The 25,650-nt window shown below is 52.2% G+C and overlaps 11 protein-coding genes across 11 annotated transcripts; 7 read left to right on the top strand and 4 right to left on the bottom strand.

Annotated features, from left to right (window-relative positions):
- Positions 1-747: 747 nt before the first annotated feature.
- On the top strand, positions 748-1,584 carry BU26DRAFT_563820 (uncharacterized protein; the record flags this gene model as incomplete). Its single annotated transcript, XM_033833211.1, has 1 exon — positions 748-1,584. The coding sequence occupies one exon, from the start codon at positions 748-750 to the stop codon at positions 1,582-1,584; it is 837 nt and encodes a 278-aa protein (XP_033684932.1).
- A 1,612-nt stretch (positions 1,585-3,196) lies between these two features.
- Positions 3,197-3,576, top strand: BU26DRAFT_550229 (uncharacterized protein; the record flags this gene model as incomplete). Its single annotated transcript, XM_033832042.1, has 2 exons — positions 3,197-3,395; positions 3,470-3,576. 2 exons carry the CDS (start codon positions 3,197-3,199, stop codon positions 3,574-3,576), a joined length of 306 nt encoding a protein of 101 aa, XP_033684931.1.
- Positions 3,577-4,246: 670 nt separating this feature from the next.
- BU26DRAFT_518432 (uncharacterized protein) lies at positions 4,247-5,776 on the top strand. The gene has a single exon (XM_033828811.1). The coding sequence runs from the start codon at positions 4,342-4,344 to the stop codon at positions 5,695-5,697; it is 1,356 nt and encodes a 451-aa protein (XP_033684930.1). The 5' UTR covers positions 4,247-4,341; the 3' UTR covers positions 5,698-5,776.
- An 80-nt stretch (positions 5,777-5,856) lies between these two features.
- BU26DRAFT_425384 (P-loop containing nucleoside triphosphate hydrolase protein) lies at positions 5,857-6,603 on the bottom strand (the record flags this gene model as incomplete). The annotated part of the gene is made up of 2 exons (XM_033823620.1): positions 5,857-6,400; positions 6,524-6,603. The coding sequence occupies 2 exons, from the start codon at positions 6,601-6,603 to the stop codon at positions 5,857-5,859; spliced, it is 624 nt and encodes a 207-aa protein (XP_033684929.1).
- Positions 6,604-7,161: 558 nt separating this feature from the next.
- Positions 7,162-9,619, top strand: BU26DRAFT_518429 (cytochrome P450 monooxygenase-like protein). Its single transcript, XM_033828810.1, has 2 exons — positions 7,162-8,825; positions 8,891-9,619. Exons 1-2 carry the CDS (start codon positions 7,629-7,631, stop codon positions 9,401-9,403), a joined length of 1,710 nt encoding a protein of 569 aa, XP_033684928.1. The 5' UTR covers positions 7,162-7,628; the 3' UTR covers positions 9,404-9,619.
- A 32-nt stretch (positions 9,620-9,651) lies between these two features.
- On the top strand, positions 9,652-10,970 carry BU26DRAFT_604215 (uncharacterized protein; the record flags this gene model as incomplete). Its single annotated transcript, XM_033835502.1, has 2 exons — positions 9,652-9,928; positions 9,983-10,970. Exons 1-2 carry the CDS (start codon positions 9,858-9,860, stop codon positions 10,968-10,970), a joined length of 1,059 nt encoding a protein of 352 aa, XP_033684927.1. The 5' UTR covers positions 9,652-9,857.
- Positions 10,971-11,688: 718 nt separating this feature from the next.
- Positions 11,689-13,302, top strand: BU26DRAFT_292734 (FAD/NAD(P)-binding domain-containing protein). Its single transcript, XM_033821664.1, has 2 exons — positions 11,689-11,720; positions 11,782-13,302. The coding sequence occupies exon 2, from the start codon at positions 11,945-11,947 to the stop codon at positions 13,226-13,228; it is 1,284 nt and encodes a 427-aa protein (XP_033684926.1). The 5' UTR covers positions 11,689-11,720; positions 11,782-11,944; the 3' UTR covers positions 13,229-13,302.
- A 1,118-nt stretch (positions 13,303-14,420) lies between these two features.
- Positions 14,421-15,386, top strand: BU26DRAFT_504343 (uncharacterized protein; the record flags this gene model as incomplete). Its single annotated transcript, XM_033826764.1, has 1 exon — positions 14,421-15,386. One exon carries the CDS (start codon positions 14,421-14,423, stop codon positions 15,384-15,386), a length of 966 nt encoding a protein of 321 aa, XP_033684925.1.
- Positions 15,387-17,777: 2,391 nt separating this feature from the next.
- BU26DRAFT_563812 (uncharacterized protein) lies at positions 17,778-18,659 on the bottom strand (the record flags this gene model as incomplete). The annotated part of the gene is made up of 1 exon (XM_033833210.1): positions 17,778-18,659. The coding sequence occupies one exon, from the start codon at positions 18,657-18,659 to the stop codon at positions 17,778-17,780; it is 882 nt and encodes a 293-aa protein (XP_033684924.1).
- Positions 18,660-20,291: 1,632 nt separating this feature from the next.
- BU26DRAFT_563811 (uncharacterized protein) lies at positions 20,292-20,769 on the bottom strand (the record flags this gene model as incomplete). The annotated part of the gene is made up of 3 exons (XM_033833209.1): positions 20,292-20,326; positions 20,382-20,452; positions 20,513-20,769. The coding sequence occupies 3 exons, from the start codon at positions 20,767-20,769 to the stop codon at positions 20,292-20,294; spliced, it is 363 nt and encodes a 120-aa protein (XP_033684923.1).
- A 3,288-nt stretch (positions 20,770-24,057) lies between these two features.
- Positions 24,058-25,543, bottom strand: BU26DRAFT_292690 (uncharacterized protein). Its single transcript, XM_033821663.1, has 4 exons — positions 25,005-25,543; positions 24,473-24,935; positions 24,236-24,420; positions 24,058-24,187 (listed from the first exon to the last, which is right to left on the bottom strand). Exons 1-4 carry the CDS (start codon positions 25,200-25,202, stop codon positions 24,185-24,187), a joined length of 849 nt encoding a protein of 282 aa, XP_033684922.1. The 5' UTR covers positions 25,203-25,543; the 3' UTR covers positions 24,058-24,184.
- Between the last annotated feature and the right edge of the window lie 107 nt (positions 25,544-25,650).

The raw sequence follows: 25,650 nt of genomic DNA, 5'->3' as shown, positions 1-25,650 counted from the left end.
GTGGACCAAATCTAGCGTAGCGTTTTACCTGGGTAATCTCTGCCCGGGTAAACCTAACCGCCTTGCGCAAGTGTGGATTCCTAAGCTCTTCGCGCGCTTAAGGACTGTACCATTGGAGCAGCACAGCTATGCAACTTAATATGAACCAATACTGCTGAGCAGAAGGAGTCAGTCGTCGAGAAGGGGGCCAGGTGGTGTCAAAAGATCGCCAATGGGATCCATAACCGGTCGTGCCTTGACCGGATGTACAAGGAGACTAAAGGAATGAATGCCAAAGCCAACGAGTCGAGAGAGGGAAAGAAGGATAGTGAAACTCCAATGAGAAACTCAATGCTAAGGAGAAACACGAGTAGGCGAGTGTGTCGACTTGAAATAACAGAGAGAGCTCGGAGAAGACTTTAAAGACGAGACATGCAGAACAGGTGTCTTGGCGTGGGTATGCTCTCTCTACCTTCGCATTAGGTAGCGTTGCTTGAAGAGCTTGGCAGTTGGCCGTATTCGTACTTTAAGCCAGCCGGACGAGTCAAGATGAATCACCATCACCTTCATCGCCATGCCCAGTGAACCGAGCTCTCATCTTCACCACGGGAGCACTTTTCGCGCCTTTCACCTCGCGTTTCTCATCTGCTCTATAAGACCACTCTCTTCCCTTCTCTTCAGCACAACAAACAACTCCTCACTTGAACCCGCAACCGTTTGAACAATAGATACCGCCAATCTCCAGCGTTCAGGAAGCCAAGTCCGACCATGTCTACTCGGCCGTCAATTAAAACCAAGGCCAAGATCAAGGCCAGGACTCCGAGGTCCTATCCCCCGGCTAATCTTCGCCAGCTTCAATACCGATCTTACCAGTACACAATCATCATCTACCACTACAACAACTACGCACAGCCCCTCGAAGACTTCAAACGCTCCCTTTCTCGGGATCGGAACGGCTATATCTCGAACCTCTTCTCCAAGGATACTCTGACTGGCTTCCCGGTTGCCGAAGGAGACGAAGTCCCAGAAAATAGTGTAGAAGTCGCTTATTTACCTAACGTCTTCCAGCACAGGGGCTCTGCTCTCGGCTTCCGTTCTTTCTCCAAGGACCGCATTGAATGGCTGTGCTTCAAATGTCCCGTGGAACAACTCATCAATAACTGGACGATTGTCTATCCAGGCGGCGTTCTGCGGAAACCGTTTGATAAAGTGGCCACTCTCGAAAGGGGCGAAACCGGGAGGAAGGGCACCGTGAAGGGTCACCCAGAACACCGAGCGTGGTATGAGGCGCTGGCCGAGGCTTGGGAGCCGGTCGTACCGCTGCGTCTCACGTGGAACAATAAGAGTAGGGACATCCAGGAAGAGATCAAGAGGAGGGAGAAAGAGGAGGGGTATGTGTTCGAACTTGAGGAAAAGGAAGACAAGGACGTAGACTTGGAAGGGATGTGGCCTAAGGAGGAGCTGCCGCTCCAAAAGCCTAAGCTAGTAGCCGAGGTGGACTTCTATACGAGATCAAAGCGCGCCAAACCGCCGGTTCGAGTACCGCAGCCGCCACCAAAGCAGAAGTCGCCAATGACCAGGCTTTTGGACGGGGAGTACGTGTAGGTAGTTCTTGGCTAAGGACTGCATATGCGCGAAAGTGAGGAGTGGGTGACAGTTTGGATAGCTGAGTGGCGCTTGTACGAAGTTGGAACTCGGTCTTTGAGATGAAGGGACGACCAGCCTTTACCGCCACCCCAATCTTCATCTGCAGACCGCTCTTCGCTCTCTTCTAAAGCTCGTGGAGGAAACGGTGTATGTTCCCCACCATTGCCTTCGTGGACGCATTTCTTCGCGCTGGACTATGCATTGCGGTGTGGAGGCTTGGACGTGTGGGAAATCGCCAACCCCGTATTCCAATTCTAATTACCGTTAGGGTAGGTCTCGGGAGCTGAAAATAACAGTCGCGAATGAGAAAGGCACTAGGATAAGCTCGGCGATTTTCCCCACAACGGCTGAGCGTCAGCTGCTTATACCCGTGAGTCCTCCGCCTCCTTTGCGCTTTGGGCTGACGATCAGCCGCGCGGCAACAAATAAGCTTATTTTAAGTCTTTCCAAGAGTGGCCTTAGCAACATCAGTAATCAGGCTAATCAGGTGATCGGACCTCAGGGTACCGTCTCATGTTAAAGCTTGCTGATGCCGTTAGTGAGGAATGAAACGAGCCTACTGGAGCTGACTAGCGCATGCTCCGGGAGCGGTTCGGATTAGACCGATAGAAGAAGGGGCGCGTTTCATGAGATGCTTACTCACACATTATTATTGTTGTGGCCTAGATATTCGAGGCGGTGAGTTGAGGGATTTCTTCGGCTAGTCCCGTGCCATCGAAGCCGTCTGGGTATTGGTTGGATGAGCAGCGTCAGCAAAAAGCTTAAACAGATCAAGCCTTCGAGGGACAAGCTTACGCCATCTAAGACTCGATGGAGCTTTGCTCAATTCTAAACATATCTAAGGATCACACTACTACTAAATGGTATAGACCTACTGAGGGCATTCTGGTGGGAGCGCTAGTTCACGATGAGCGCACTCAACGTTGCATTGTCCTGCTCTTGTTTTCCGCATATGCAGTTGCAATAGCGCGGTTGCTCTAGAAAGTCAAACGCACCTTGCTTAACGAATGGCTACATTTCTATCGATCATGGTAGCCATGTCCGTAGCAGGGGCGGTGGAGCATCGGCAAGCCATCGTAGCCCGGTCAAAAAAAAGCCCTACCATTGATTCGCACATTCAGACGTCCTTCATCTCACTCCCATGCAGCTAGTCCTATTCCGAAACGTTTCTCTTCAGCCCTAGCTCAAACACTAGCTGAACTTTTCTAAGCCCGGCCGGTCCTGGAGATTAATCTGAGTGATTGGCGTCAATACCCTTTTGGTCAGTAACTTCTCTATTTGCGGTGTGCATGTCTTACACCATCATCTGGATCTCGTCCCTTCTACCTCGGCCGAGCCAAGCTGAGCCTCAGTCGTAGTCGGCGAAGTCGCAAAACTGCCTCAGCAGAGTAACTACCAAAGTCCAATCAAGAACCACAGCGTCACCGAGCATGTTTAGAAGCCATATATAACCTGGCTTGAATTCCTCCCTCACTCAACATCCACAGCCCAACGCATCGACTTCCATTTACTTCTCAAACTTCCCAATCACTTCTTCAAATACCCGCCTTTCCACTCTCCAACCATCAAAATGCGCTTCACCATCGCCACTCTTCTCGCCTTCGCCGCCACGGGCGTCTACAGTGCTGCCACCAATATCGACCTCTTCACCGATTCGAGCTGCGGCAACTATGAGACCACGGTCCAAACCGATGAGAGCGATGGATCGTGCCAGCAGCTCCCCGGGATTCTAAGCGTCCGATCCACGAGCGTCCGGGCTGGATGCTCCGGTAAGGCTCACTCTTCCTCATTTCCCCGTTTATTCTGTTCCAAAATGTCAATCTTGATGCTGACTGGGCGATAGTTACTGTCTATGGTGATTCCAGCTGCAGTGTGGGCGCTTTCGAGGCTGGTTTGGGGGCTTGCCTTCAGGACCCGAGCGGATGGTTTTCGTACTCTGTTGACTGCTGATGTGCTTATGGAAGTTTTGGGAGCGTGACGAGGAGTCAGTGTCGTCTGTAAGCGGGTAGAGCCGGAGGGGGCGGAGCATTGCATCTTTCCTTGCTCGCATTTTACACCTAGTCACTCGTTTAGTGTTCACTGGAATTGATTGAGGAATTACTAGAGAATTGTCTTTGTCCTGGTGAGTATCTCACTACTACTATTTCGTTCTTTGGACGGTATGGACGGGAAAGTCCTCCTCGTCCTTCAGTGGTGGGATGCATCCGATCCCCAGGCTGCAGCCAAATCTGGGGATCCCTAGTGAAGGCATCTAGTCTGCCGTCTTCGACAGCATATCCAAAAGCTCAGTGTCACTGCCAGAGCTCGAGAGCATCGGACGATAACTAGGTAAGACCGTGATGCCCGCTGCAGCGAAGCAAAGCGGCAATTGAAGGGTGGGTTAAAGACTGAACGGTTTGTCAATCAAGTCAAATCCCAAGATCTTTTGTCGTTCTTGCAGAGTAGAAAACAAGCTTTCATGATCCACGGCCACGTGCGCATCTTCCCCACGTCATTAGCCTACCCCACCAATGACGTGCTTCCGCCACTCCATGATGAGAACTACGCCCGAAAAAGCAAGCATGGGTTGCCCCTGCTCTTCTTATCCGCGTGACGCCCTCCCTAGACTTCAAGCAGTCCTTCGACCTTTCCACAATCACTCGCTCTCTTCTTCTTCCTCGATATCAAAATACCGACTGTAATTATTCTCGGGGAGGAAGAGGAGGAATTGCCAAGATGCCGTCCTCTCTCGTAACATCCTTCGTGGCCGCCCTCCAAGCCTCCCTCTCCGTTCTCCTCGTCATATCCTACGGCGGCATCGCAGCGCGCCTCGGCCTTCTAGACGGCAAGAATGGTAAAGCTATCAGCAAGATATGCGTCAAAATGTTTCTTCCAGCACTTCTTCTGGTCAAACTCGGCTCTGAAATGCATCCCGGCTCCGCACACCGGTATCTTATCATCCTGATCTGGGCGTTCATCTGCCATATTATCTCCTTCCTCATCGGCATCGGTGCGCACGCAGTTTTCAAAATGCCAGACTGGATTACGTGTGCGATTATGTTTAACAACACGACGAGTTATCCGCTGTTGTTAATACAGAGTCTAGACGAGACGGGCATTTTAACCGTGTTGAAGGTTCAGGATGAGAGTACGAAGGATATGATTGAGCGTGCGAAGAGTTATTTCTTGGTCTTCAGCACTGTGTCGAGTTGTTTGACATTCGCCGTGGGCCCGCGCCTCATCGACACCGAGCACGCCCCCGATACCGATGATGAGGATAAAGGCATTCCAGAGAGCCAAGAAGAGCCGGATAACGACCTTGAGAATGGTGAAGCCAGCACATCTAACGAGCGCACCGGCCTCCTTATACCCACCCCCAAGCGTGACCGCCACGCCAGCGTCACCTCTATAACCTTCTTCCCCTCAAAGCCCAAGTTCACAACGACTCGAAGGCGCCCAATGTACATCCCGCTCCCCTCCTGGTCTTCCCTCGGTCTGCGCACGCAGTGGTGGCTGCTATTCTTCTACGACTTCCTAAACGCGCCGCTGATCGGGGCGGTCATAGGCGCCATCATCGGATTGGCGAGCCCACTGCATCGCGCATTCTTTAACGATACGTATGATGGCGGCGTGTTCAGCGCGTGGTTAACCGAGAGCTGGAAGAATGTCGGACAACTCTTCGTCCCTCTCCCACTTATCGTAGCCGGGATATCGCTCTACACCTCCTACCAAGAGTCCAAGAAATCAGAAAGCGAAGGACAGGCAACGCGCATCCCCTGGCTCACAACCTCCTTCATCCTGCTTGTCCGGTTCATTATCTGGCCGGCTATGTCGATCTCCGTCATCTATGCGATCGTTAAGAAGGAAGGCAGGGGCGGGCTATTGGGTAGCGATCCGATGCTCTGGTTTACGATGATGCTTATGCCGACGGGGCCGCCGGCTATGAAGCTCATCACGATGGTGCAGATTAGTGATGCGGGGCCAGATGATGAGAGAAGGATTGCGAAGATTCTGACGATTAGTTATATGGTTAGTCCGGTGCTGGCGTTTACCGTTGTGGGGGCTTTGAAGGCGAGCCAGGCGGCTATATGAGGGGAGGGATCGCGAAGGTGTTTCGGAAGGAATTGTTGTATTGAAGTCGAGCGATGTGGATGGAAAGGATGGAGAGAATGAGGCCATTTTGTACATAAAGCCTCGTTCAGCGCCTCCCGCGCATTTTGCCATGACTTTCGGTATCCGTGACGTGTTCCCCTACATAACCACACAGCTTGTCGGCTGGCTCTTCGCCCCCTTCTCTGTCGTCGTCTTCGCGCAAGTCTTCGCCACATCCTCCAGCACCTCCCTACACAGCTCTCCGGTGACCGCACTACACTCCGCATACCTGTCGCACAGCCCCTCTTGCGCCATACCCAAGCCCTCCTGCGGCATCACGCTCTCCCCTCTCCCTCCATCCCTCTTCTCCTCCTCCGTCCATTCAGTCCTCAGGTCTCTTTTCAGCCCCAAAACCATCACAGGCAGCGCTTCATCGTAGTTGAAGTGGCTATTGACTATCGGCATCCATCTATCGCGGAGAGAGTTTAGGGTGCTGCGCCGAGATATGTCGAAGCACAGGATTATGAAGGAGGGCTGTATGAGCGTGTAGGATGTGGGCGAGGCGGTGTCGTAGAAGGAGAGCGTGTAGGGCCGGTTGTAGAGGGAGATGTTGAAGGTGAAGGGCTGGTCGCTATCGCGGAGGGTGGGGAGCGAGTAGGGAGGGAGGTCATCGTTGTGCGGGCGGACACCGAGGGTGAGACGGCTGCTGGATGTGTGAGCAATGAAGCGCTTGTTATATTGGAGCTAGGGTGGCTTCAGCACGGAGCTCATTGAGCTGAACGTCGTGCGCTGAAGTCCAACAGCAGCGGCTGGCGGGGATACTCACGATAAGAAAGTCGATTTACCCACGTCTGGGTCGCCGAGCAGAAGAACAGTGACCTCTGGAGGGGGTAAGGAAGGATCCATTATGGTTTCGTGCTCGCCGTGAAGGCGTTGGGATGCCTCAAGGCGGCCTCATGGTTGCTTTTTGGTGATGGTGTTGAGCTCACAATCGGGCGGAGTTAACCGGCGATTAGTCATGCCTTGGCAGTGCTAACTCTTTCGAGATGTTCAGCTAGGATTCATCTCAGTCTCTCACCGAGTGTCTGATGGGAAAGTTCCATCTTGTCAAGCTTGGTGAACTGTGTTGCTCAAGTCAAGTGAGATGGGGAAGATTTGGCGCTAGTCGGAAGAGCTGAAGTTGCTGTTGACCCTCTGCCCAATTGCTGCTACCTTCATCCTCGGCTTTCTTGGTGTAACTTGTACCCCGAACTGCCCTATGAGGTAAGTCCTGGACACCGTCGATCACAGCAGGAGTGTCAAAACTCGCTTCATGAGCCAATGAAAGTGTGGGTAACAGTATCAATATACCGCATTAGGCAACTTTGAAAAGCCGTTGATAGTAGGTACCTCGGCTGACCTGGAGCTGTCTTTTGAGGGGCGTAGTTCATTCGACCATGATCATTGCAAGGATCCAGCGGCCAGGGGCATGTCGACGTACCACCCCGTTCTCATCCTCTTCGACCATCACTCCTCATGTCGCTGATCCAAAAAACATGCTGTCGCTCAAGGCCATAGATATGGCAGGGACGGGAGCCGTTGATGCGCGCGCACGACAGAGGTACTGACTACCAGTACGCAACCCTGCGGCCGACAACAATCGAGTGATCCTTTCATCTCTTCGCGGTCCAACAGTCTCACATCAAGCGTCTACCGCTACCGATGAGCTGTCCACGGCGCCGCGCGACACGGAGGCTTGTGGCTCATATGGTATATTTCGTTCTTCTCGTGCGAGACAGGAGAGGCGACCGACGCCACATGTGCCCCGCGTCTAGGCGTTAGAGGCTGCATATCAATAGCCTCCTTCTCTCAACCATCACACACTCCGCCTGCCCCCGGGGTCTTCATTGCGCATCCTCCTTAGCTTCTCCTGCAATAAATTTACAGTCGTTATGGCGCTCGCTGCGGTTTTGCTGACCATTCTAGCTCTTCCTATCGGCCTCTGTGCCTGGTCAGCATGGTCACTCAGCGTCAATCGAGCCAAAGTCGACAAAGTCGGCCTCCCAATATTTACGCGGTGGATAGCGCTCACAAATCCTTTCTGGATGATGTTCGGCAGCTCCATCGTTCGGCGTTGCCGCGCACTTGGCATCGGGACTCCCAATTTCTGGCGTTTCTATATGTTCGCCTGGGAAGCGAATGACCGATATCGAATCCACCAAGAGCTGGGCAAGGTATTCATGCAGGTGACTCCAGGGGGAAATTGGGTCTCTATCAGTGACCCTGAAGTCATCGACGACATCATCCGGCGCCCGAAAGATTTCCGCCGCAATATGGACCAGTTCGAAGTGGTGAATGTGTATGGCAAGAATCTATCGACGACTGATGGGGACGAATGGAAGAAGCACCGTAAAGTCACCGCTGTCACATTTACGGAGAAGAACAACGAGCTGGTATGGAGGCAGACGTTGGCGCAGGCGAAAGGCATGCTTGAGTATTGGATAGAGCATCAGCCGATCCGGACCCTCGGCGAGGATACGAAAGTCTTCACTCTCAATGTGCTAGCAGCGGCGGTCTTCAACAAATCCTATCCATTCGAAGGCTCAGCAGCAGCCACAACAGGAGCACATGCGAGAGATGAGTCGTACGAGTACCGGGACTCTATGTCGAAACTCCTCAACTACGTCATCCCCATCTACATTTTTGGCGAGAAGGGGTTGAAGGCATGGTGGGTGCCAAAATCGTGGAAGCAAGCTGGCGAAGCGGTCTCTACTTTCCGCTCTTACGTCATGGCCCTCATAAACGAGGAAAGGGACAACATGTCGCGCGGCATTCAGGATAATCAGAACTTAGTTGCAGCGCTCGTCCGCGCATGCGCAGCCGAAGGGGAAGACGAGCCTTCGCATAGCGAAAAGCCAAGGAAATTGACGCTCACGGAACAGGAGATAATCAGTAACCTCTTTGTATTCGGCTTCGCAGGCAACGATACGACTGCTGTCTCGTTGACACATCTCATAACTTTTCTCGCCGCACATCCCCAAAGCCAGGATTGGATCGCAGAGGAGGCCCGATACTACCTGCCCAAGGATGACCCCACGCAGTGGAGCTACAGCACGTTTCCAAAACTAAAGCGCTGTCTCGCGGTCATGGTGTGTATAGGCAGCATCTTATACATTCATGTTCCGTGATTTGGGTTGCTAATTAATCTTTCCAGATGGAATCGCTCAGACTTTGCCACCCTCTGGGTCAACTCGTCAAGATAACGAGCGAAGCTCAAACCATCAAAGTGGATGGCCGCACCCACACCATCCCAGCTGGAACATCCATACATCTCAGTATGTCCGCAATACACACAGACCCTCGGCTCTGGGGTTCCGACTCGATGCAGTTCAACCCCAGACGATTCATCTCCCGGCCGACGGACACCGCGCATGGCCTTGAAAACGAAACCCTAGCTTCCGACACTTCGGCCCATTTCTTGCCTTGGGCGTATGGACAACGCGTGTGTCCAGGCAAGAGATTCTCTCAGGTAGAGACAGTTGCCGCGATAGCGGTGCTGTTTCGCAATCATACTGTTGAGCCGCTGCCCATGAAGGGGGAGAGCATGGAGCAGGCCAGAAAGAGGATCTTCGAAGCGGGCTTGGATATCGAGCATGAAGGGAGGATATTGCATGAGATGAGAGATCCGGCCAGCGTGGGACTTGTTTGGAAAAGGAGGAGCGGTTGAGGGCCTGGCTCCGCGGGGCCCAGCCTGATGTTTGCATCGAGGTTGCTGTTCACTACCGACTCCATTCCTCCCAATCACTCTGACTTGGGATTGTTCTTTTACTGGAAATCATCCTGCTGCTCCTGCTGATCAAGACATCAGATGACCTGCGCTTGCGTTCTACAGTCTAGCTTTGCAAACATTTCCCTCCCTATTTAACCCATCCCTTCTCGAAATACACCCTTTTCACGAGATCGAGTATTCTTAATGCCTTCGTCTTGGTTGCAGTATGCACGGTGTTTCACTCGATGCTTCAATGGCGGGCACTTACCACTTATCACTTTCCAAGTGGCCGCGGGGCCATCTTTCCTAAGTCGGCGCATTCCAACTTTGCAAAGCGCATATATAACGCCTGCTTCAGACTCTACTTCTTTTATAAACCCAACTCCAGCTACTTGAATCCTATCGAACTATAATGCCTCACATCCCCGCTCGCGAGGCCGCCCGCCATCTCATCGCAGAAGCGCTCAGGCTTACGGACTCCACGTAGGTCGCTCTTTCATTCTGCTGCTCTGTCCAGCTCATCTAACCATTACCCAGGCCCAACGAAGACCCTATCTTCATCTCCATTGACGTCGAGTGGGGTGGCTTCCTCCCCAAAGACCACTCGGAGTATAGAAAGCTGACCGAGATTGGTCTCGCTATACTCGACGCCCGCGACGTCCGGGGCATCGCGCCAGGAAGGAACGTCTGCAACTGGATGCGCAAAGCCCGGGCGAAGCACTTCCTTGCCAAGGGCTGCGAGGAGATCGAGTCAGATGCGGTTGATAATACGGGTAGGCCGCTTTATGCGGCGAATAACTTCGAGTTCGGAAACAGCATCATCGTCGAGCGCGAGGCATTGGGAGAGGCGGTAGCAAAAGAGATGCGGATTCCCGATGACGACCTTAATCAGCAAATCCGGGAGGACGAAGCACAGTCTCCCCGATACCGCAAGGTTATACTCGTCGCGCAGGGATGGGGCAATGAGTCTAAATGGCTCAAGGACGCCGTGGGCCTCGACGTCGACGCAGTTGGCATCGAAGCTATTGCGGATACCATTCGGATCCATGCCGAGACCTGGGATCCTAAGCCAGGGCTTACGAGGATGATGGAGGAGTATGGGTGTTTGGTTCGCTATCGACACAATGGAGCGAATGACGCTGTGTACACGCTCGCTGTGCTACTTATCGGCGCGCTGTGGCGGCAAGCATTGGCTGGGATCCAGAAGGGCGACTGGGAGCTGATGAATGAGGTGTTTCCGCTGTGTCATATTAGGGGCGAGGAAGCGATACAAGCGTTGAAGGATGCTGTTACGGAGGAGATGGGTGGCAGGTGTACGGTGTGCGAAAGGTACGGACATTTGGAGGACGGCTGCGAGAAGAACGTCGATGAGGATGAGCAAGAGTCGGAAGCGAGTACGATTGAGCAAGCTATGAAGGAGGAGGGACCAAGCTGGATTGCTACTGCGAAGATGTTGGAGATACATATGGGCGGGCATGCAGTGGTGAGGTTGCGCACTTCGGCTGCACCTTTGAAAGAGCAGTAAGCAGTTCGCACACCCTATAACGAATTGGCCCGAGGTAACGCCCATATCCAAACATCCATCTATCCCAGCAACTCCGCCCGCAATCCACTAATATTTCTCATCTCTCTACAACTCCTGATCCTGCTGCTCCTCCGATCCACAACACCCATATCCAAACGGTTGGCCGCACTTCACTCCCTCTTCACCCTCCTGCAATCCTCCTTGTCTTCCTAAATTGTCGTTCGCGCATATCATCTCCATGTTCTCGAAGTGCGGCAAGACGAGAATCCCTTTTATGAATTGCAGCACTCCTAGCCTAACTGAACGTCATTTTATGGCTCCTTGCCGTCGGGCTTGGGGACTTGGACTTCTCGCCCGAGAAATTTGGTGCGCAGCCTTTAAAGGAATGATTGGAACCTGGCATTCCGAACTCGAGGGAAGGGCTTCCTTGAGAGCTAAAACACTAGCCCCAAAGAGTACTCACGGGGCGGCAAGCCAGTTTGGGAGAGATGTATCACGTGAGCAAACGGCTTCTCACACAACCGAGATAGGTATACAAATTCCCATAGTATATTTGGTTTACTCCAGCACCTCCGCGTATTATAGAGAAATATTATATTTCTGCGTAAAATTGCTATACGGGTGGCCTAACGCCGCGTTGCTGCCTTGACGCACGCCCCTTGTATCCTTTACGAAAATTTAGGATCACTGATGACATCATTGATATCAACTCTGCATCGGCGTTTCATCGTGTTCTCGAGTCGCAAAGAGGTAAGGCCCCTTTTCGGTTCCGAATGTGATTGAATCGTCTCAGTCAACATCGGACCCGAAGTACTCGTTTCGCCCTGACAAGCCCCGCGGATTGGGTAAGTTATACAGGCACGTAGGCTCCTGCTCGGGGTCGGATCGCAAGGGTTCCGCTGGACCTCAGGACATAAAGGCCTCTGTTGGAGGCAGCTTAGAGAGCGATATGAACTGTTTGACCTGATAGCAAAATGGCTCAAAAGCCGCTTTCCATACTCATATCCGGCGCCGGCGTCGCGGGCTCCTCGCTCGCCCTCATGGCTGCCTGTCAACCCTTATTCAATCCCAAACCCATCATCACGCTCCTCGAGCGCTCCGCCACGCCGCGTACCACTGGACAGGCCATTGACATCCGCGGCCCTGCAGTTCGCGTGATTCGCCAGCTTGGGCTCGAGAAGAAGATTAAGGAGCTACACACGACCGAACTTGGCATCATTATCGTCAACGCAAGGGGCAAGAATGTTGCGCAGTTCGACGCAAGTGGCGACGCCGATAAGCAGGCCGCATTTTCGAGCGAGTATGAGATCCTCCGGGGCGATTTAACGGCCTTGCTGCTGCAGGAGATTGAAGCTGCTCGGGAGGGCGAGCAAGCGAATGTGAAGATTGTCTATGGCGAGAGCATCGATTCGCTGAAAGAGCATGATGATGGCGTGGCAGTGAAGTTCGGGAACGGGAAGCTCGAACCGCAAAAGTACGATGTCGTGGTCGCAGCGGACGGAATGTCATCACGGACTCGCCCCATGATTTTCAAGGAGCAGGCTCCGCAAGAGTGTACCAACCCGATTGGAATGTTCATTGCGTACTTTACGATTCCGCGTATTAAAGATGACGACGACTACTGGCGCTGGCGCAATGTCCCTGGTGGTTTGGCCGCCCACATTCGGCCGCATCGCAACAAGACGACGATGGGAGTCTACCTTTCGGTCGTGAACGCGAAGAAAGAGCGGCTACCGGAACTTGATGAGGTGCTTTCCAAGGACGCTAACGCTCAAAAGGCCTTTCTGCGAAAACGGTTCGAGGGTGGAGGCTGGAAAACCGAACGTCTTCTCGACGGCATGGACCAATGTGGCGACTTCTACATGCAGCAAGTCGCTCAGATTCGAATGCCGAATTGGACCAAAGGCAGATGTGCCATCGTGGGCGATTCAGCATTTGCCACGATGGGCATAGGCACCAGTTTGGCTATGACTGGTGCGTACATCATTGCTGGGGAGCTAGCAAAGATGAGCTCAACCAGTTCTGAGGATATTTCAGCGGCCCTGGGACGATACGAGGAGATTTTCAGGCCTTACGTTGACAATCATACTACGGCCCCGCTAGGATTTCCGCAGTTTGCGAACCCGCAGACGAAATTTGGTATTGGGGTCTTACATGCAGTGCTGAAAGCTGCATACTGGACAAGACTGGATAAGCTCTTTCAAGGGCTTGGTGACACAAAGGAAGAGGAGTGGAAGCTGCCCGATTACCGCTGGTAGCTGGCGATCTCCTTGCGCATATCATATGAAATGAGCGTCAGCCTCTAGTAGATTCCTCTGATCGGAAGTCTGGCTCCTACTGTACTCTAACCCAACTCCCTTCTTCAATTTTACTGCGTCGTGTCAAACGTCATCTTCTATTCAATCCAATAAAATAGCCGGAACATGACGACTTCTCACGCCTATTCAGTCGCAGTGCCTTCTCGCACGAGAACCGATCGCGACGAAGCCCTTCCCCCAATTCTCAGCCTTCTCTACAACACGCGCGACCAAATCTACACTCTCCTCTTCGCGCAAGGCGAAAGACTTGAGCTAGTGAAATACAATATCGAGTCCGGCAATGTCGACCATGAAAACTGTTGGCTACGGGAGCCCATACCATCCGTCGAGCCTATGGCGCTCATGTATACATGCCAGCCTTTTCCAGTACGATGTTTCCGAAGTCCTTTACGGTAACAATCGGTGGCGTTTGTACATGGGCGTTGGGGAAATCTCTACGCACCATGAGTACTGGACGCGCTGGATCCGGAACATCGGTCGCACTAACGCGTCTAATGTACGATCTAATCTCATACGGGGTTTCCCTTCCTCCAAGGAGACTTGCAGGATCATGAGTTGCCTTAATCGGTTGTTGCGCTGGGCTACCATGCCACTGGGTTAAGAGACCGTGCTGGTCCGATTTCGTGAGACTGCCACGTAGTTTCTTGACGTGGATGCGGAGTGTGCCGAGATTTGAGCCATTGCAAGAAAAGGTGATTCGAGGGAAGGAGACGGTGTATGTGCTTGATATGCCGCTCAATCGAGGGATACCTGTTACTTCCCGTGGGTGACTCCACGCGCAGGAAGAATTCGATAGGGAATCGTCTGTCTACGTACTCTCATTGGGTATCCAATAACCTTGTCAAGCGTATACTCTTTCGCCATTGATCTAGTATTACTAGTGCACATGGGCGATATGAGGTAGAAAGGAGCTCGCGTGACAAAGGCGCGCAAAGGTGAAATACAACACTGCGTCATCATCAAGGAAGAGTAAGCGAGTTATAGGCCGTATTCACATCTACGAGGCTAGCCGAGAGAGTCCTCCACTCGGGTTATACGTGCAGGCTAAGTCTACTTTCTACTGATTTCGTGGGGTCACACCAACATCGTCGCAAACTTCCTCCCGCTCGAGCCCATACACCAACTCACAACCATGGCATCCACAACAGTTACACACGCGCATTTCCGCCAGACTCAAGTCTCTCCCGCCAGCGGCCTGGAAATGCCGACTGAGTCGCAATGCCCAATATGCATGGAAGCCTACGACGCGGACGCACACCGCGCCATGCGCACCCACGTGCCGTCATGCACCCATATTTTTTGCGAGGCATGCGTCGACGAGCTCTGCTCCCGGCGATTCACTCAGCAAAACGCGAACCGCTGTCCATTGTGTCGGACAGTGTGGTACATCTCGGAATATATCCCCTTCCGGCTGCAGCAGTCCTCCCAAAGCGAACAGGAGCCAGCTCCGTCAGGTGAAGAATGGCATTCAATAGGCGAAGAATTTGAAGAGTATATGGACGAGAGCTCCTCCGATGAAGAGCGCCCTTTGAGGAGGTCTTCCGATGACTCTGAACGAGAAGGCGAGCGACGAGTTCTAGAAGAGCTACGCAGAGGTCGTCGCGGCGTACGAAGAAGCAGAGCAGAATTCGACGCAGAGTCCCCGCCATCATCGCCGTTGTATCTAAATCATCGGCGGGCCCGTCAGGCTCGGGAACGGCGCACTATAACGCCCGTTGGCCGGTTGAGACGACTCCAGCAGACGAGAGCTACACTGAACGAGGGACCGGCGTCTGACCCTCATCTGCAGCAGCTTTCGAATGTTGCTGCAGCAACATTAACGTCAGAATGGGCCAACATCACTGCGCCGCCCACGCACAGCCCCGAGCAGCCATCCGCTGGTCTGAGCGCAGCAAGCGAAATGTACATACCAGATTTCCGTGAACGCACTCATTCTCGATATGTCCACCAGTCGCGCCTCCATGGGGAACGTACCGCCCCAGATTTCGCGGAGACAATGACCCGCCGAGAGTGGGCGAACACGCAACGAGCGGATGAGCGGAATAACCAGCCCGAGGAACTCGACAGGCGTGAAGCGACTCTCGAGGAACTCGCTTAGCGGGAGGCCCGGGTCGTTCTGCGAGAAGAAGTGCTCAACCGGCGCGAAGCGGAGTTCACACCACGTACAGAGACGTTGAACGAACGCTGGCTAGATCTTCGTCAGCGCGAGGACGAGCTCTTAGGGCGTGAGGCAAATCCTATTGGACGCGAGTAGTAGATCTGGTTCGTCGTGAAAGTGCACTGCGAACGCACGCCCATACGCTGACGCTCCTGGTCGACTCACTAAGGGTACCGATGATTCGTCATGACCTACCATACGCGTGGGACTAGGGTGATATTCCAAAAACAAAGTATCGATAGTCTTATGCCGGGAAGGCTCCATTTGTCTCTCAGGCTGGAACTGCAAGTTGCCGGTAGATAGAGCGGGTTTGGTCTAACCCGTAGTAGGTCGAGCGTGGTCCAGAAAACGAGTGAGACAGCGGTATATAAAGCGAAAGAGCAGGAAGCGTCCTGGTAGGATCCATAGCGGGTAGGGAATACACCGAGTTGGGTGATCGACGAATCGCATCGATCATTGCTTCACATTCCTATTGAAATCGCGCCGCTGTGTCGTCCAACGGGTGTTGCCTTGATGTATCACTCATTCCGCGGTCTAACCCATATTCGTGGAGCGGCCGAGAAGCCTCTTCAGGTGGTGAAGACGGCGAGGTGTACTCGATACCGCCAGAATTTGACCTGAAGGCAAGTCTGCACACCTTGCTCTGTTGGCCATGCCTCGTTGCGTTGGGGTGTCGGTTTCGGCGCTTGCTTTGGTACTCTTGTATTTAGCCGATCAAAGCTCTCATCTCAACCGGAAAGTTCTGAGTGAGCGAAGAGAAGGTAGGAGTAAGCATGCGTTTGCTCTGTTCGTCGTGAAGTGTCTTAGAGGCACGATGGGAAGGCACAGGTGACGACGAGGTCCGACCGCGCAATATGTCATGAGCGGCTGCGCTTTCTGGGAAGGAATTAAAGTTAGCTTGCGAATTCCGGGAAACTGCCGGACAGGGACTTGTAGATGCCCAAGTTGCCCCAAGGCCGGGACTTGTTACATGACCCGCCTCTCGATAGCCTCCCTAGATTGAAAGCCCCATTCGCGGACATCTTTAGCTCTACACTGTCTTGTCAATTCCGTAATTCCCTCCAGCTTCCTCGCAAATGTAGATACTCTATTCTCACGGCTCAAGCCTTCCGACAATTGCAAGCGCGATATGGGGTTTCCGCGCAGTGTCAGGGGCTCCTTCTCTGGCTAGGTGCTGCGACAGACCAAGGAGGTACCTACCCTAATATTAATGCATGAGACAAGGAGTGTTCCTAACGCACGGAGCTGGCCTCGCGGGCACTAGATTAATTGATTGATTTCTCTCGTTTTAAGTTACCAACCTATAGAGGTTATGCTGACTACGCCTACGCACAAAAGGACTCAAAAGACGCCAAAATTAAGAGAAGGGAACAGGGTATTACAGAGCCACGGGCAGGTGGCATAAGTTAACAGAAAAGAACGGTTTGGGCGCGGATAAGGGCGTAGCCTACCGCGAACTATGGCACGAAGCTGCCAACGAAAAAGGAGCCCTAGAAAGCTCCTTAACAACGATAATAGTTATCGAAAAGGGCGCAAATAACACTAGTAAAAGGGCAGTAAGGGCGGACAGCTATAAACGCTGCGCGCGAGGCCCACAGGTATAAAACGGAGTCTCTTGCCTGTCCTAGTCCACCACATCTTGCACAATATTCGATCGAGCAGCTCACACTACACAGGAACGATGGCACCTCCGATTCTCCTCTCCGTCGAAGGACCGCCGAACTCTTTCTATCAGACAACGAGAAACTCGCGGGCACTAGGATGCCCAGACACATGACGTGAACTTGCACCCGCCGCCATGATATGTCGCAAGTAGTGTGATTGCGCCGATAAGGGCGAGCGATGTTGGAGCACAGAAGCGATCTGTTTCGAAATTCCGAAAGTTGAGTGCAGGCAAAGGCCCGAGCGCTATGACGCTATCGAGACATGACTGTACAAAGCCTCCACCCAGAACCTTGAAAAATTTTGCTCAGCCTTCAGTCGCACATCGTCCACCTGCCGTGGGTCGATGCCCCCTTGCTCATCAGATCCTTCGGCGCGAAATCAGGTATGCGAACTATTGGACCCTGTTTGCGATGCTAGATGACTTGGCTCCGAGCACTGTTGCTTTTTAGATCCTACCATCCACTCTCGCCTTGGCTAGGCTCCATACGTCGAACACCTATGATATGCCGTCACCTGCATTTCAGAATTGAGTCTTCCGCACTACGGACTCACAGCGGCGGTTCTTTTCATCATACACGTTTCCATTAAGTGTAAATACAGGAAGGTAAGCCACAGACTCCTAAACTCCAAGACCCGATTCCCTCTAACCGCTCACAGGCATCTCCCTCAAGTCTTCCGAATATAGATGTTGGGCTTGCTTAAGCTCAGACGATCGTACTGGCTCCCGTCCTGGCTCGTCTTCTTCTCAACCACTTCGGTGTCGATCCATTTGAACACTTCGTAATCCGTTTCATTCAGGATCCCCGCCAATTCCGGTGATATCTCGTCTCGACTTCCGGAGGGCACGTCTTCGTCGACGGGCATGCATATGACGCCCAGCGGCTTAACTCCTTTTGCCTTGAGCGCGGCACCCAGAAGCTGGCGCCAAGGATTGTCCAGGTTGAGGTCGACGACGAAAGTCTTTTCGTTCACCGCATTGATCCCTTGCGGGTGCTTCCACATCTGCACGGAAACCCAGCGATCCCAAATTCCAGAACTAGTCGGCAAGCGTTCCAAGAACTGTTCAAGCTGGCCACTTGAGTTGCCGAGGACTGTGAAGTCTGTTTCCTGGTACCGAACGGTCTCCAGCCCATGCTCTTTCACAAAAAGGTCAATAATCCAACCAAACACCTGTTGGTGCCTTGGGGCTATCTCTTCATGCTCTTCCGATCGAGTGATGTTCAAAGAAAGGAGAGTCTCGACCTTTTTTTCCGGCGGTGATCCGAGCCATGTTTTACAGAAAGTCGCAACTTCGCTCTTCCGCGTGACCTCACGGTCTAGCCACACCCTAGCGGCGTCGCACTCATTGTCTGGGTGATGTGGAGGTTCGGTACATGGCCAGTGGCCGAAGAGGATCGGAAGGTTTCGCGGATCGCCCTTTGCGTTCAGTTCTGACTCCATGGGCCATCTGATTCGGTATGGATGCTTCCAGTATTTCTCATCTACCCAACTCATGGCGTTGTCGGTGTATTCGGGATCGCAGGTTTTCCGATCGTGAGGGATGGGCATTGCGGAAATATTGTGGCTAGCCATCGTCCTTGATGTAGAGCAGATTCTGCAAAGGTAGATGCGTTTTGGACGTCGATGATCTTTTCGGAAAGGCAGCGGCGTAAGCAGGAATATAAAGTTCAAAAAGGCAGTTGTGTATTTCTTTGATAAGGTAGTGGAATGTGCAGTATGGTATCTCGCAGATGTGATGCAGTGTGAAGAAAGAAACATCCTCTAGGGCGAGCGAAGTGGTCCTTTTATACTCCTACATTTGATTTATGGCTCATAAGGAAGTCATCGAATGTATAGAGTCAAACCCCCTTGGCGAAACAACTCATACTTTTACTTCCCGGTGACTACTCCAACGGCCCTCTCATGACGCTATGCCGTCACTGATGCTAGGCCTATGCTTGTATCGTTCATCACCAAGACCGAGCTCTCGAAGGGCAAATGAAGAGCGGAAAGAAACCCAGCGGCGTTAAGCATGGCCATAGAACATCAAGAGTTCGAACGGTTTTTGCAGTGAAAATGCTTACATTGGCGCGAGGACGTCTCTGTATACCACTCACGCAGCTCGTCTCCACTCACTTCAACCTCGGAGTCATTCCGCGATGACTCCAAAACATATGACACCTATGGATCAGCCAGCTCCCGAAGCCCCTATGTATTATACCACTCCGCAGACTGCATTCTTAATTCCTGCGCGGCCAACGCCCTAGAAGTTTCGGTTCGGCGTCGACCGCTGGACCGTCATCACGTGACGTCACGTAGCAGAAGCCTGGACATGAGTCGAAGGCTATCATGACTAGTAGATCGAGATTCGCCAACGAGGAGTCATAGCTATAACACGGCCTAGTTTGCGTCTGGAAGGAGTATATAAACTTTCTCAACGACTATCAGACGGCGAAGGCATTCGGTCAGTTGGAGTGATACGAGCTCCCGTCAACCATGACGTTAGGTATAGTGAGAATGACGTATCTAGAGAGTCAAAAACTATTTTATACTCCTAAGTCTATACTCGTCATCGGGTGGTTAACGAGTTACAATTCTTTAAGGCTTCAGACGGAGAGACATTTCCTCGCGTACCCCCCCTTTACCTCTCCTGGCGGAGGCAAGTAGTTACATGTCGGTGTTTTTGTTTCGATCAGAAATGACTAGGTAAACCATAATACATATCAAGTACTCTCTCCTTCCCCATTAAAACCTGAACTTGTGGACAACCAAGGCATAAAATGATGCGTCTGGTTTTACACAAGCCTATTTGCTCGAGACGTTTGTGAACAATACAACATGCTGCTGCTGATGATCGCCTCAGAACCTTTATTATGACTAAAAGATCCTAAATTTGTCTGTCGTTTCTGTCGTTCAGTGAGGGGTCACCCGAAAAGCGGTAACCTCTCTCCTCACCGCAATACGTATGGCACCATTGCTTTTGTTGACCATGAAAGAAAGAAACCCCTCCAGGATCATCAATAAACGTTCGGGTGTAAGTATCTTACGAGACTTCACATATTTATAGAGTATATAGCTAAGGTAGTGACGGACTAGCTGCATCCTCATGACCCTTGGCCACCATCGCTTCTCACCTACATACCTTCTTTTTAGCTCTCAATGAACGCATCGCCATGCTCCACAGCTGTCACACGAGCATTCTCACACTTTGGAAAAGCCACACTTCGGCAGAGATGCTATTCAACCATCAGCACGGCTCCACAAAGCAAGGGGCAAATGGAGACACCATACTCGTAGTGCACTTATCATCCGTATAGTGCGCGCTCACGAAGCAGTCGTAGTCCGGCGCGTAATCCCACGCACTAGGCCCCCCGTCAGCACATATACGTTCCACATAGTCGTAGTACGTTCAGGCATCTTACCAGTTTCCACTGACACACGTCCCCGAGGAGTAGCAGGAGAAGTATATGCTCTGCCCCTTGCTAAACGTGGTGATGATGTCGGACTTGTCGTTGGCATGGTAGCGGCAGTTCAAGGTACTAGCCAGGATCTTGCAGTATTGGCCTTGGGCGGCCTCAGTGGTGAGGCGGTTGGGAGCAGGGGCGGCTTCGGCTTCAGCCTCTGGGACCGGGTTGGCCAGGGCTGCCGTGAGGAAGGCGAGTGTGAGGAGGAGCTTCATGGTGATGTAATGTGGATGGACTGTAAAGTCTTTCCGAGAGGAAGTGTCGCAGATGGATATTGTGGATGAAACGGCATTTGCCAGCGGCCGATGGGAGTGCTTTATAGAAAATACCTCTCGTCTTCGTGAGGCTATTTACCTAGGTAGGTAGCTATAATAGAACGGATGGTCAGACGCGCATTCCAACCATTCCAGATCAGATTCACCGGCAGCTCAGCTCCGGTGCAAAGCGCGCAAGGCCTCGAGTTCTTCATTTGGAGGTTGTCGTGGTGTAGCAAAAGTGCGCTCATCCGAGAAGACATATATTAAATGCAGTGACGACTGCCTAGCGCCACCATTCTCAACATTGTCAGATGAGGGTAGGAGAGCGAAGAATGCGAGGTAGAAGTAACGCACTGTTCCGGTGGGCAATTAACGAAGTAAGCGTTGCGCTTTGGAAATCGATACTGATGTCGAGTGTACTACAGTGCTTCGTATAAAGCTGAGCCTTGCCAATGCGATGATGTAAGTTGGGTTTACCTGAGCCTGTATCGCATAAAGTCTTCTTCGTAGGATCTTTGGGTGGATTGGCAGTGATTTGTGATATGGCTAGCCAGTCGTTGTGCTAAATCGCAAAAAGGAGGAATGCTGAAGTCTTCTTTGAACGGGAAGAATATGATCAAGAAATAGATGTTCGCATCCAACACATCTAATGCGACCCTGTATAGCTAGACTGTTACGTAACATGGTATGACTGCATCAGGAGAGAGTCTAGACCGCCGTCTTGGCAGTTGTTGCGAGCTAATCACATGCGTTTAATATGCGTATATGAAGCCTTGCGGTTGTGCAGAGAGCTGATTGGTCGTGCGTTTCCATTGAACACGCCTTCCGCCGGAGTGGTATTCAGCTATGAATTTATATCCCGTGGTAGGGATGAGAACGGGTTTGCGGATTAGCGAGAGGCCTGATGCGGTCCCTAATGCGACTGCACCGTCCTAGGGGGCAGGGAATAATTAATAGCGCACTGAAGGGAATGAAGAGAATCAGTTCGCATTGGAAGATCGTGTCTTGGATTGCAGACGACTATGGTTTAGCAACACGTGCCGCGAGCCCTTCCTGGGCCTTCCAAGGATCGAAATTAAAGTCACGCGATAGATCGCAATCTCCCAACAACCACGGATCTGGGAGCGCGCACTGGGGCCGTTGGCGTTAAGGGTGGGTGGAAGGCAGGCGATTGGCTGGATTGGGAGGACACCATGTTTGAATCGGTTATGCTCCATCACCAACCATTACCCATTACCGGTAAAGTGAGCGTGTACCCTGTCCCACGATAACATCGCATCGAGTTCCGTTCCACTGTAACCTCAAACCTTCACTACGGTTAGCCATTCCCTAAGTTAGGGCCGTAAAGTAGAGAATGGCTAACCGCAGTGTTGACAAACCCCCGTCAAACGAATGCAGTTACAACCCAAATATCTCGTACCACCCAGGGACCTTGTGCGCCTTATTCCCAGCCCCGACGAACCACCATTGCTCCGTGATCTCCTTCCAATAAATCGGCGTTCTGCGTCCGTACTTGATGATGTAGGGTTGCTGGTAAGACGTCGATGCTGACTGGCAGCCGCAGGGATAGCCGTTGCAGCACATAGTATCTGGTCTGCGAATAGAGATGTACGTCAGAGGCTCGATACGATATGCGCGATGGCGGTATTCGACTTACATATTTGAAACGGAGGAAAGTATTATCGTTGGAGAATGTTCGAACAGAATGGGGGAGGGGGATGGTCTGCGGGTGACGACGTTGGATGATGGAGCACAGTTTCCGGACAGGCTAGCCTAGTATATATAGGCGAAAGGCTGCCTGAGTTACGTTCGCGAGGGATTTGCAATTCGCAGCTAGGTATGAGCCAACGAAGCTCGTAGGAGCCCTCTCTTTCTTGCAAGAAGCTGCATTGGTACAAATCAGGATCGAAATGACGTGGAATGCTGCGAGACATCAACACGCGGAAAGACGCTATACGTTCGAGGCGAAAAGTGAGGCGTGACTTTGGGGGCCAAGGTTGCCTTCTCGGACTGTCCAATAAACATCCTGCTATGTACCTCTCTTAAGGCACCCGCGCATGAGATAACGCGCACTTCAATTTATCCCATGAGGGAGGGCCCACTAGGTCAGCTTTTGCTTCATAGCGACGTGCAGAGTGTAGCTCAGGGTCAAGGCCGTGAAAAGGCTGACCGAGGGCAGTGACCAGGCTGCGCTGATGTCGCCTTCAACTCTCCCCTCCAGTAAGTATTTCGCCTTGCATGTGCCTTCGTACTGATACCATGGGTGAGAAGGCTGAAGGTCCGGTAGAAGTAATTATCGCGATCCGGGACGTGATCACATTGCGCGAGCCTTCATACAGATCATGCCCCGCCTAACCTTGGCTGAAGGAAACGAGCGCCCCAATCCGGCTGAGACCATTACGACGAGGAAGAATTAGAGGAATAGCAAAAAAAGGACGTGATATAGTCCCAGGGGAATCTCATCTAGGAGGTAAGTGGCAGCCCAATCTTCCTAAAATCTTTTCATTGACCGACTTCATAACTTGCGTCGTAATAGAGGTTCCGGAGCAAGCCGAGGGTGGTGCTTGCGATAATGCTTCAAACGCGCGTCCTGTCGCCTGAACGCCTTCGTACATCCTTCTACTTCACACGGATAACCTTTTATTTCACCAACGTGCTTCAATCTTCTATGTCGAGCAAGATTCCCCTTCCGATAGTCACCTTTGAATTTGGCATCGCAATGAACGCATACTAGAGTCGAAGGTGTGATCGAGGACGTCGCTGATACCATAGATGGTGATGGAGACGAGGGCCGCGAATCGTGCTCACCTCTTGGAATGGCCCTTTAGATGTTAACTCTATCATGGACTAGGTAACCCCAAGATAAAACTTACAAGTGTTCCTGGCAGCTTATGAAGCTCCCGTCAAGATAAGATGGAACCACAGGAGATGCGGCAGTGCCAACAGATACAGGTTGGTCGGCCCTGCCCGATGTTTCGGCAGGGTCCTCGTACCATGGACTTGACCCAATTTGAGGATCCGGGGCCATCCGGAGGGTGGCTGTGCTACCCGCAATACCACAGAGCTCATTTCCTTCTGATAACATTAGGGACTCAGGCGTGGATTCGCGCAAGGGGCTAGAATGACGATAGGCGGTGTTAGAGCGGCCGTGAAGGATTTCATAGCATAGATCTCTCGGTTCGTAAGGATCCCAGGATTCTTGTCTAGATAGACATGCGTCTAAGTATTCGGACTCGAAGGGAGGGAAATAGCGGCTTTGCCGTCTAGCCTCGTAGCACGAGCCAACAGTATCTTCCATCATGCCGTCTATTTGAGATGATGCATTTCTTAGGGAATCGGGCCACGCTGAAGGGAAGGATAGAGAATGTAGCCTCTACTGGCGGATCTATTAGCATGGGTCGTTAAGCCAGTTAGGGGGACTCACGCAGTCTCCGCCGGGCGGTGGGTCTACAAGAGGGTCTGGCAAAGGGTTGGGAAGACTGGGAGGATTTGCGGCGTCGTCCGAATCTGACTCGAATATATATAGGTAGGGAGTGACTTTGCTCTTTGCACGAGGTCTGGGTTCTTGGGTCGGTACTGGCGTTGGAATGACATCTTCAAATGTATGTGCTTGCGAAACTGTAAGCCTAGGTGTACCCCATTATGGAACAAAGAAACTTACGAAGTTCTACCGGTGCGATGGCGTTGAGGGAATCGACCTTCTTGTACAAGGCGGTCCATTGCTCTTCCTGTCCCTCGGCTCTCCTTTGCTCTTGAGGGTTAATGCACAGTTCGCCCTTGTACCCATGAGAACTTTCGAACTCGTTTCTGTCAAGGAAATCATCATTGCAGGTTGAGCAAAGCCTCAGAAAATCCAGGTCACGATGGCTACGGGTCATGTGACGCCGAACTTCCGCCATGTTATCCTTGCTGATGTCATTGCACGAGCGGTCCGGTCGGGGTACACCGCGGGTAGCCTCTGATTCAAACTTAGGGCAATGCAGTTTCCGTTTGCGCGAGTTTGGGGTTGGGCTAGGGCTCGCCATTCCTCGATTCGCTGCTGATGGGGTCTGGTCGCGATGAAGTGTAAATGATCCATCTCCGGGAGATGGCAAAGGTGGCAGAAGAGAAGGAGTCGGGCTCCACTATATACGTTAGAAAGGGGAAGAACGAAGCGATCGGACGATTCCGGAGCCACCGGCAGCGGGACTTACATAATCTACTCCTAAGAGTTCACTGTCGTACGGTAAGAAGAAGTCATTCTCGAAAGTCGGCAGTGGATCCTGGGTATTCTGTGTGGTACTTGGGAAAGTGTCCTGGGAAGGGTCCAAGAGAAGAGTGGAGTTAGAGTCCTCCGGTATGTAGAAGTCGTAAAAGGATGGCGAAGGACTCTGGTTATTTTGCTGCTCCATAGTAGACTAAGACTGCTTGGAGGACTCAGGGAGGACTTGAAGGACCTGGGGGAGCGGACACAGGGAGATTTTAAACCGTGGGGATCTGAACTTGATTGGCTCATCCAGCCGAACCGAGAAATGGGCTTGCATAAGTGTCAGCTTGCCGACCTGCAGGCTTGCGGACTTGCGCAGTTGTCGAGATGCCTGACTGCCTTACGGCGCGAGAAACAGGGAATGGGCAACTTGGCGAAGAAGGCTGAACAGTGCAAGGCTGAGGATGTCCGCCGGCTACGATTGGTGACATTCCTTATACTTCATTTGGACCTGGGAAGCCGCCTCACAGCGATGTCAAAATTCCAAATAGCCTAGAAAGCTCCATCATGAAGTCCCTCAAAGGGAATTGAGGGATTATGGGTGGCGAGCCGAAAAGAACTGCGCAGGTCAGTGATATAGGCAGCGAGCCCCT

The sequence above is a fragment of the Trematosphaeria pertusa genome (assembly GCF_010094035.1).
Source record: "Trematosphaeria pertusa strain CBS 122368 unplaced genomic scaffold BU26scaffold_6, whole genome shotgun sequence".
Classification (NCBI taxonomy): Eukaryota; Fungi; Ascomycota; class Dothideomycetes; order Pleosporales; family Trematosphaeriaceae; genus Trematosphaeria; species Trematosphaeria pertusa.
This window is presented reverse-complemented; position numbering and strand designations above follow the sequence as displayed.

Coding starts and splice junctions, on each gene's coding strand:
- BU26DRAFT_518432 (XM_033828811.1), top strand. CDS start 4,342: ATGCCGTCCTCTCTCGTAACATCCTTCGTGGCCGCCCTCCAAGCCTCC.
- BU26DRAFT_518429 (XM_033828810.1), top strand. CDS start 7,629: ATGGCGCTCGCTGCGGTTTTGCTGACCATTCTAGCTCTTCCTATCGGC. Junction 8,826..8,890: donor AGCGCTGTCTCGCGGTCATG/GTGTGTATAGGC, acceptor TAATCTTTCCAG/ATGGAATCGCTCAGACTTTG.
- BU26DRAFT_292734 (XM_033821664.1), top strand. CDS start 11,945: ATGGCTCAAAAGCCGCTTTCCATACTCATATCCGGCGCCGGCGTCGCG.
- BU26DRAFT_292690 (XM_033821663.1), bottom strand. CDS start 25,202: ATGGAGCAGCAAAATAACCAGAGTCCTTCGCCATCCTTTTACGACTTC. Junction 24,936..25,004: donor AACTCTTAGGAGTAGATTAT/GTAAGTCCCGCT, acceptor TAACGTATATAG/TGGAGCCCGACTCCTTCTCT. Junction 24,421..24,472: donor CATCGCACCGGTAGAACTTC/GTAAGTTTCTTT, acceptor CAGTTTCGCAAG/CACATACATTTGAAGATGTC.